At 40.0% G+C, this 10,956-nt stretch overlaps 1 protein-coding gene across 3 annotated transcripts in view; it reads left to right on the forward strand.

Moving 5' to 3' along the window:
• The window catches only part of PRKACB (protein kinase cAMP-activated catalytic subunit beta), a 229,443-nt gene extending 226,520 nt beyond the window's left edge, over positions 1-2,923 (forward strand). For all 3 annotated transcript variants that reach the window (XM_086954285.1, XM_086954284.1, XM_086954287.1), the window contains exon 10: positions 380-2,923. In XM_086954285.1, the coding sequence (XP_086810411.1) occupies positions 380-505 (126 nt within the window). In that variant the 3' untranslated portion in view covers positions 506-2,923. The remainder of the gene's footprint in view (positions 1-379) is intronic.
• The last annotated feature ends 8,033 nt before the right edge of the window (positions 2,924-10,956 follow it).

Here is a 10,956-nt window from a genome sequence, read left to right on the forward strand (position 1 = left end):
ATCTAAATCCTCTACAACATAAAAATATTTTGACACATCTTCCCACACTTGGATTTCCCTCAAAGGTTTTAAGCAACATTACTCTTTCTCGATAACAGAGTATCCAGTGTTTAATGTTGAACAAAAAGCAAGCGTGGATGGTCCTGCCCACATACAAAGTAAGGTTGGGAGTCTTTCCATCAAACGACAAACCTGGCATGGTAACAAATCTGGTCAAACACGTCGTGTCGTCTCTGCGGATACAGTAGTGAAACATTGTTGCACCTATTGTGCACCTGGCCGGTGTTATTATCTCTCATGAAGAAACTACTGTACTGTATTGTAGTATTGATGTTACCTATGTCAAATCATATTTTAACTCCAAGCCTGTTTTTCCTAGGTTGAAGCTCCATTCATACCAAAGTGTAGGGGACCTGGAGATACCAGCAACTTTGATGATTATGAAGAAGAAGACATTCGCGTCTCTCTGACGGAGAAGTGTGCGAAAGAATTTGCAGATTTTTAGAATGTATGATAACCAGATTACATCAGGGCTCATATTGGGAATTTTGCACTCTGTACCAAATGGGGTGGAGCTAAGACCATCATTTGTCAAAACAGTTACCTAGTTCCTTCATTCCACAAGACTGACGGAAGTCTTTATTACCATCTTCCACTTGTGCAGTTTGCACCAGCTCTTTTAAGTAGGCACAATTAAGCAAGAGATTTGTGCTGTGACACAGAAAAGTAGACCACTTTCCGTGTGTGTGTGTGTAGATATATATCTATTATATAAATGCACACACGTGTATACATTACACACACAATATTCCATCTATGATCCCTTTTATTTTGATAATCTGTTACTTGTGTTTGTATGCGAGAAATGGGAGGTGTTGCAGTTTGTGTGATCTGGACTGATCTGGAAGATGAGTGTTCTTTAAGGTCTATGCCAGCCAAACATTTTTGTCAATCTTGATGTGAGGCTGCAACTTAAAGTAGCCTTTTAGTATGCCGCTCAGCCAGCAACAAGCTAACAGTCTTGACATTGTTTTGAACTGTTTCTTATGAATGCCATATAGTTGTATATTAATTGTGAAAATAAATCAAGAAAATCTTCCTTAGAATTGACCAAAATGGGACAGAATACATTTGGAACTGAATAATTAGGATAGTTGGCACCTGTGCCTTGGTTTCCTTTACATCTGGCGCTGTGTTTATTGCTGCCTTCATGCTGCCTCCTTTTGTGGGCAGTGTATTAGCATTGAGTAGTCAAGCTCATGGTGTCAGGCACACTGCTTCCTAAAGGCAGATCATTTCTTGTTGGATTTCATTTAGCCATAACACCATCTTGGTTTTTAGATGCTATTATGTTCACTCTTGTACACATGCATTGGTCAGTATTTTTTAATAGAACAATAACAATTGGTTTTCAACCTTCTCTGTTCAAACCTTTTTGGGGAAAGGTCAACACTGTTATTTTTGTTTTGAGATATTTCTTGTCCACTCCATATATTAATTATGTAAAAAAGATAATCAATAATGTATTCCTTGTGGATTACCAAAACTGCTTAGGTAGAATAAATTCGGAACTCATAGATTAGGGTAGCTGGCCCATGTGTCTTTGTCTTCATGAAGCTCATCGTGTGTCTATTGCTCCATTTGTACCTCCCCACACCTACCTTCCTTGGTCAGCTGATGTGCATAACATAGCCAACCTCAAGCGTATCAGGCACACTGGGTGATATAGACAAAGTATTTCAAACTAGTTTTCATTTAATTATGTATTACTGGTTGACACTACATTTGTCGGGTTGTGTTAACTTTTAATACTTGAAGCCTTCAACTCTTAAATATATATTTTGGCCAGTATTTTATTATAACATGATTAAATTGGAACTGTTGAGTTGTTATGGTCAATCATCATTAATTAGACAAAGGCTTTACTAAACATAATGTCGGCTATTCGCTATGACAAAACAAATGGTTTACGAGCTGCAAACTAATCTTGTGGATGCATTTCTAGATGGATGTGGTATTTTCTGTTAGCTGTTAAGAATAAAAGAGGTAATTGCCAAGTTTTACTCTGGTATACTATATTAGTAAACCGAGGACGAAGCACTGCTAAGATCGCTGTTTTTGTTGCAGTGCTTGATGTGGAAAAGGAGACAAAGTTAAAAACTGCCACAGTTGTTTTGCTTTTTGTTTTGTTTTTTTAAATATTATTTAGTACTTTGTGTTATGTTCACTTACAACCAGCTTTCTTTCAATGAAAAGAACTGTTTCAATGCAAAGGAATGCACAGTAACATCCGTTTATGGCATTAGATTAGCTATTGTATTCTCACCAACTGACTTAAAGGGTATTGCTGCCATGTGCTAACTTTCAGCACTTATCATGTTTATTTCAGTGTTTGACTCAGTGGCTCTCCACTTTTTTGCTTTTAAAATGTACCCATGCAAATTTTATTTGTTCACTTAATCATGGATATCTCAGTGACCTGTCTTAAAACAGCACATGTGGACAGTTTAAAATAAACTAGGCTTATGTTTTAAGATCCATTTACATACATGCATACAGGAATACATTGTTTTTATTAAACTGATCTGTGTTGCTCTATAGTCATTGTACCTGTTAACATGCCAGTGGAAATAGCTCACTGATATGATTTCCTTTTATTCTGTGTGACACTCCTTTATGAAAAGCCTTTGTAGACATTTTACATACCAGTAAGAGATGTACTAGCCAACATTCTGTATGTCTTTAGGTCGTTTCGCATTTTTGCACAACAAAGTCATTAGGCGGCTGACACCAATTGGAGTCTTTGTCCACCCATATTTACATATGTGCAAGAAAAGTATATGATACTTTGCTGTAGCAAATTTTATGTATCAAAATATATATATATGCCACATTAATAAATTAAAAATTATTTGTATGAAAATGTTAAAATCGTTTGTATTTTATTTAGAATGAGCTACTGCTGTGTATGCCAGCTGTATGCGATAAATTCTGCAGTAACTTTGTCATTCCTGAACTTAAAATATTTTAATAAATGCTGGAGATCACAGTTTAAGTATGTTCTCTGTAATTATATGAGTTATGGTGTTCTGAAATGCAGTAATTGACAATTTCTCAAATACTAAATAATGGCATCCAATCTGACCTTTGGAAGATGGGTGCTACTTTTGAAAAGTATCCCTTAAAAGTGTAACCCTATATTTAGTAGGAAAACCTTTCTTAAAATATGTTGATCGTTTGTAAATTAAAACAATCTAGTTCTGTTCTGCTGGATTGCATCTGAACAATTAAGGAAGGAACTACAGTAATAAAAAAATAAATGTTGCTTATGTTTGACACAGTAACCAGGTCACAGCTCTGCCTCTCTAATTGTACATAAACTGCAGATCATCACTTCTAAGTACAGAAAGTCTTAAATGTACCTGTGTAAAGAATAGATAGTAATGTAAAATGCAGTAGCTCTTCTACTGAAAAGGTATTTTTTCAATTCCCCATCTGCTAGCAAATTGTTTTACTTTTTAAACAAAGACTAATCCTTTGGATTCAACTATCTTTTCACAGAGATATTGCAAAATAATGCCTTTTCTGGTTTTATTGCCTTTGCTGCCCATTTTTTAACAAGGTTTTTTAACATGCCTTAGTTAAAGTATGCGTAACTACTTTGAACCTCTGGATAACAACTTTCAAAATTAAGTTTGGATTTACCATCTCTAAAGATATAATGTATTAAGTTTCCAATCCTGATATAATGTTTGTATTACCAGTTTGTTAAATTGTGGCATTTAACTTCTCTAAACATTGTGAAATTCAAGAGAGATATTATGAAAATGAAGACATTTGCAGATGAAAATAACCATAAGGTTTGTTTGCAGATTTTGCAATTACTTTCTTGAAAAATGAGAGAATTTCTGCTAAGGTGTTAATGGAACAAAATTCTTAATTTTGCGAAAATGTAGAATTAGGAATGTTAGCCCATTATACAGTTTTGTTTTGTCTCTTCTCTAAAATCTTGTGAGCATTCCGGTCTGCAGCTCACTAGTTCAGACGCAAGCCACGTTAATCCGTTAGGGAGGACTCTCCCCTGCACATAGAAAATATTTCTATGAATATATGAAGGCAGCAGTATTGCCAATATACTTCGGATCTGTATCACATACTGTAAAGATCACGCAACTGATTTATCTTTACGCATGACGGTTTGTTTTACTTTACAGGGAGGACAGACATAGAAAAGATTTGGGTATATTTATAGAGGCAGAACTATTGATCTGTATCACATACTATATAGATGACACACAGATTTAACTTCCCAGTAGAACCATCCTATTTTTGTGGAGGCAAGATGGCGGCGGCTCCCTAGACTGCTGTGAGAAGCCCTCTGACCAGTGCCTTAATCTATGGGCTAGGAGGTGTTTTGGTAGTGAATGGGACCTGCGGAAAGAGATGCTATACAGAACAACTTTGTAAAAGCCTGATAAACCTAAGAAAAATACGAAGATATCACCACATGTGGAACAGAGGGTATAAATAATGTATGGAACCTACCCAGCAGGATTAGCTGATCCACCATCTTTAACAGGCTGGTCTCGCACACATCTTCATCTGGTGGCCTCGGTTCTCGGCTTTGCGGTGTTGAGACTCTTTTCACGGCTCCAAATAAGTAAAGACTTTGCCAGTGTTCAGGACGGAGGTAGCAAAATACAGAAGCAACCCACCATTGTGTCGGAGACGGACTCTGCTGCCCTCACTAAGCAGATGGCCCCGAAAAATGCAGCAGCGGTCGCAGCCGCTTCTAAAACTCGAGCGGCTAAACAAGCCCTTCGCTGGCGGATCTGTGACAGATGAAGTTATCGGCCCCGATGGCGCACAAGTGCAGATATATCAGAAACATCCGAAGGCGACAAAAACTCCTACTACACTGGGCCCGGGCCCTAAGGTGGTGGATCTATTACGAAAAACGCCTGCCGGTTCCGCTCCTGCAGTGATTGCTCCCTCCTCCTCCACTCACCACGCAACAAGCGGGACGCTGATTGCAGCGGCTCCCGCAGCTCTCACCAGTACGGATTTGCCGTCTGCTCTTCCTGCAGTATCAGCCTCGGCCTCCGGAGCAGGTGTCTCTATAGAAGCTACAGAAGCTAACCCACCCGCGCTAACACAGGATACTACACACGCCCAGGTGAATGGGGGATCAACGGTCATACCAGGGGTGCCTGGTATAGAAACTATTCCTGCAAGGCTAACAACGCAAGCAGCACCGGCAGATGGGCATGGATCTGCACAGGGAGATCAGGAACTGATCCAGAAGGAAGGTAGGCCTGCAGTTGTATTGCACCTAGCACAGGCTACATCCACCCTCCATAATGACATATCTTCTCTCAGCCTCAATACCACAGCACTAACTCTAGTGCAGCCCCAGACGAGTATCCTGCCTCCTGAGACTATCTCTCCTAGCCTAATTAATGGGGATACCAACTCTCAGCAGCATCTAAGCAGCGAACAGGTCCTAATGGTCCCTCCATGCGATCTTAAAGGGGGGACGGGCATAGCGTCGGACACAGACAAGGAACCGTCTGAGTTCTTTACCATCTCTGAGGGGGCTGAGGATCCCATATGGTCTCAGGACCTAGACACAGACTCAGACTCCGATTCCTATTCTGATCTTCATACTGGCTCTAACATGAGCTCACGGGAAAGCGACCCTGACGCTGCCAATGGTGAATCCAGAGATAGGAGGCATACAGTGCTAAGAAAGAAAAAAAGCCATCACGGCGCTGATGGTTTGCTCTGAGACTATTCTCCAGCAATAGCTTCTAGCTCGCAGGATCCCTCCTCCAGAGCCCATATTGAAGGCACCCCCTTTCTTGAGCAGCAAAACGCCACTATGACATCTGTTATGGACACGGTGCTTCAAGCGATAGCTTCCCATAGAGAACAGACCTCAAAGGATGGGCGTAGGGCTCAACAAGCATTACACAAAGTTCAAGGCGTGGTGCGTAAACTCTCCAAATCAGTTGCAGCCTCTAATGCAAGATTGATCGATATGGAGGATCGCATAGTAATTAATGAAGCTGAAGCCACAGTTGTTAAAGAGCAAGTGGACGCTCATGATGCAGAACTTATGGATGTTAGGTGGAAACTGGAGGAAATGGAAAATCGCATGCGAGGCAATAACCTCCGAATACTGGGTATTCCGGAAAAAATTTAGGGGGACAATGTACGCGCATTTGTGATCCAGCTATTCAAGGACACATTCCCCGAACTGTCCACCTGGAACTGGGAGCTAGAAGTCCAACGCGTCCACAGAACACCGTTTACATTAAGGGCTTCAATCTCGCAGGGCAAATATCCAAGAGCAATCTTAGTATATTTTGGAAACTTCCTTCTCCGTCAAGCTATCGCTGAGAAAGCAAGACCAGATGCCCATCGATCTAGAGGTGAAATCTCATACTTTGTAAGGCCCGATTTTTGCCACACTACAGTGGAGCGGAGGTGGCGGCTCCGTCAACTGATTAAGTCCTTTCTGGAGAAAAAGACTCAGGTTTATCTGAACAATCCAGCCACACTTAAAGTCATCTATAAGGGCCAAGCCAAGTTTTTCACCTCAGAAATTAAAGCAAAGGACTTCCTAGACAGTCTGAACTAAAGCCACATCTAATCACTTCTTTATGACATTGGGCCTTATTGTGCAAACTTGATGGAATTAAACCCAACCGATCGATATACAAGTCTAGGATCTTGAAATCTATCTGACTCTGGGAATAGATGTAAAAGTATCTTTAATGGTATTACATATTCGATATTTTAGATATTCCCTAACCGGCTCTGGGACTATCTAGCCTCTCAGATTCAGAGATAGCTGGCGCCTGATCTGCACTGATTTTTCCTGATAAGGGTCTTTAATGTTCTTTATAAGGTCCTATATTACGTCCCATTCTCTTTTTATATTTGCTTTTTTTTAATTTATTTTTTTGGTTTGCACCTTTTTTACACCTCTTTTTAGCCCAACTAAGGGTTGTAAGAAGATATAAGAACCATGTCTGGCACTGGGTAGGGGTGTCTCTCCATCACAACAGACTCCTGTGTGAGTCTAAATGCCTCATTGGGTGGATTGTGGGGGGAGGGTATTGGGGAGGGGGATGGTAGGAAAGGGGGGGGGGAAATGCAAAAAAATGAGCAAATTCATTTGAAAGGTAAAATATATGCAAAGACTCTATTTTGATTGGTGGCATTATGGCAGAAAGCAAAGAACCAGTATAGAACACAAGGTTAGTTGTTACCTATGTGATCAGTATATTAAAACCGGGATAGGCTTTTATCATATTAAATGGGGAGAGTGAGTTTATGTACATGGAATGTGGCAGGCCTTAATGATAGAAGCAAAAGGGCTCAGCTATTCCAGCTAACACGTCAGAACCCTGCAGATATACTGTGCCTGCAAGAAACACACATCGCAATTGCAGACAGAGAATTACTTAAATTACCTGGGTATAACCTCATGGTAGCCACAACCCAATTGTCTAAAACCAGAGGAGTAGTTATTTTAGCTAAACCTATAATGGGTCTCCTGACTCGTAGATTGGCTGATAAATACGGTAGATGGGCCATAGTTCAGCTAAAATTCGGCCTCACGATATGTGCAATATATGGTTCAAACATTGATGATCCTACTATTTTTCAGGAGCTAGAAATTGAATTGGCCTCCTGGACAGGTCCACAAATTTTTTGTGGGGATTTTAATATCGACGTAGGAGTGCTCGTCGATAATCGTTTGTCCTTAAGTTATAAAGGGCGCAAACCAAAGGTATTTAATGCACTAAGGCAGCTGATGGAAAGTCATAACTTACTGGATATGTGGGATCTGTTAGCTAAAAACACTGATGGTTACACATATTTTTCTCATCCCCACAACAAATATGTCCGAATCGACTACGTTATGTCATCTTTGGAGGGTTTGGCTATTACTGATATAACTAAGTCCCCCAAAACAATTTCGGACCATAATGCACTTACCTTCATCTTTGACCCTACCAAATTGGTAAAACCAAAGACCCAATGGACCTTTGATAGAAGACTCTTGGTCAATCAGGAATATACAACACACATTAAAAGATGGGCTCAAGGTTTTTTCGATTGTAATCGGTTCAGTGCGTCAAGAATAATTGTCTGGGACTGTTTTAAAGCCGCATTAAGGGGAGAAACTATCTCATTTGTAGCTAATAAAAGGAAGAATGAGGATAACATCAATGCACAGCTCATGCAAGAACTTTCCGATCTTGAGACCCATCATGCCACCCAGATAGGTCAGGGTGATTCAACTTCAGAAACCCTTAATAAAATACTGATTCTAAAGAATGAAATTAATAATTCTTTAATCCAGAAAGCTGCCGAAACCTATCAGGCAAATAAAACCAAGCTATACGAAGCAGGGGAAAATGTTGGTAGGCAGCTAGCATTACGAACACGCCAAAAACAATCATATAGTAGCATAAAGATGATTGAATTTGAGGGCAAGGAATACACTTCCACCCAGGATATTGTAAATGTATTCCAAAAATACTATCAGAAACTTTATCACAGTGATGATGCCGATATTACAACATTTCTGAACAGCTGGCTCCCAGATCAAGACTCAAGCACTATGATCGATGACAGGGTCAAAGCAAATCTAGACAGAGAAATTACGCTTACGGAGGTAGAGATTGCCTTATCCGAACTTGCCAAGGGTAAAGCAGCAGGCCCTGACAAAATTCCCCTAGATTTATATAAAATCCTAGGTAGTCAAATAACACCCTTTTTATTAGATTTGTTTCTCGGAGTACAGTACCACTCAGTCCCACCGGACTCCTGGAAACAAACGAATATAGTAATTTTCCACAAAAAAGGAAAACCATCTCATCTCCCCTCATCATATAGGCCGATATCCTTGATAAACTCTGACTCAAAACTGTATGCCAAAATACTAGCTAATCGGCTGAGCAGGGTCATCAAACATCTCGTATCCCCTTGGCAACACAGCTTTATTCCCGGAAAGGGCACTACAGATCATACCCGGAGAGCCATTACCCTTTTTGATATCATGGGCACCACGGGGGCGAGATGGTGATGATTCTCCTCGATGCCGAAAAGGCTTTCGATCGTGTATCATGGCAGTTTCTTTGGAACATCTTGGAATGAAAGAATTTTGGAAACAACTTTATTAAAGCCATTAAAGCCATATATACCAACCCTAGGGCAAAAATCTCTATATGCAGCGCTGAGTCAGAGTTTATTGAGGTACAAGGCAGGGGTGTCCATGCTCCCCGATTTTATTTACCTTATACATAGATCCCCTTATCCAGAAACTTTTTTGACACCCTCAATCCAACCAGTTGTAGTAGGCTCATATTCCACCAAAGTCATGGCATATGCCGATGATGTTGCCATCATAACCACCAATCCTGTCGAAAAATTGAATTAGCTACCCAGGCCTTTGGCACCTACTCAGGATATTCCCTAAATAGGGATACAACTATGGTATTAGCTCCTAAAAATATTCAATATGAAAGTCCTCTTAAAGTTAAAGAGGCTACATATTTAGGAGTATGCCTCTCTACTGAGGTGGATAAAATTAATTATCTGAACTACACCCCCCTCATTGATAAAATTAAAAAAGATCTTAAAAGAATAGACAACCTACATCTATCTATAATTGGAAGGGCAAATTATATAAAAATGAATATTTTTCCACGGATTCTCTACCTTTTTAGAGCAATCCCGCTGTTGGCTGGAGCTAACTTTATTAAGACCATCGATTCTACCATCTCTAAATTTATGTGGAGTTATGGTAAGATAAGAAGAGCCCTCCGTCTGATGTCGCTATTACAGGACAGAGGAGGACTAGCTATTCCTAACCTAGAACTATATCTATGGGCAACATTAATTCAATCTATGGATCCCCTACTAGCTGGTAAAAAAATTATCTCATTGCCCCCAGACTCATACATTCCTTCGATCTATGAACTTAGCCTTGGTGATAAGTGTAAGGGGTTATTTTTAAGGCAGGTAGAATCCTCGTATTATAAAAAAATTAAACTGAAGACCGTTTTAGATGCATGGGCTGTGTGGAAAGCTACCTCTAAATATCTATCTATTCCCACTTTTACAAAATATACCCCTTTGTGGCATAGTAAGATTATCTCCCCCTCTCTTAATGATACTACCTCGCAGAGGTGGGAGCGTTTAGGCATCAGTACAGTCGGTGACTTTTTAGGACATAGATTCATCTCTTTTGAATCTTTCCAAGAAAAATACTCCATTCCCACTTATGAGTTTCTCAAATATTTTCAAATATTGTCGAGCATTCGCAACGTTATACCAACAATAGTATTAGATAACTTGCCACTTCTTGAAGCTATAGGTAAAAAAACTACAAGAATAGGGGCTCTTTATCAGATGTTGATGGTTAAAACCCCTGATGATCTTGAACGAACCGAACAATCCTGGGCTGTAAAACTAGCAAACCCCAATGTTGATATTGATCTCTCAATTGCTCTTTCGGCAAAATACTTTATAGCTTCCAATTTAAAAGCACAATACTATAGAGTTATATACAACTTATACGACACACCGGCAAAATTATTTGCTTGGGGTCTCCGGGCCGACGATAACTGCCCAAGATGTAAACAACCACTGGCCAATTTATTACATATGTTCTCTGAATGTTCGGAACTGACAAGGTAAAGACCATGATACTGGAGTTTTGGGCCCAGGTCTTCGGACATCAGATAAGAGACTCATTAACTCTGTATATATTAGGCCATGATGACTCTTTGGGTCATAATAGTGAGGAACATGCGGTTGTTTTCTGGGGTATGCCGTTTTTCGTATCATTCTGGCAGCTCGTTGGAAAAACCCGGAACCCCCTACTTTTCGGATGTGGCTAAGTCGATTGCTCTCAATTTATAAACAAGAAATTGC

This window comes from Lissotriton vulgaris, chromosome 1_1, assembly GCF_964263255.1.
Source record: "Lissotriton vulgaris chromosome 1_1, aLisVul1.2, whole genome shotgun sequence".
Taxonomy (NCBI): Eukaryota; Metazoa; Chordata; class Amphibia; order Caudata; family Salamandridae; genus Lissotriton; species Lissotriton vulgaris.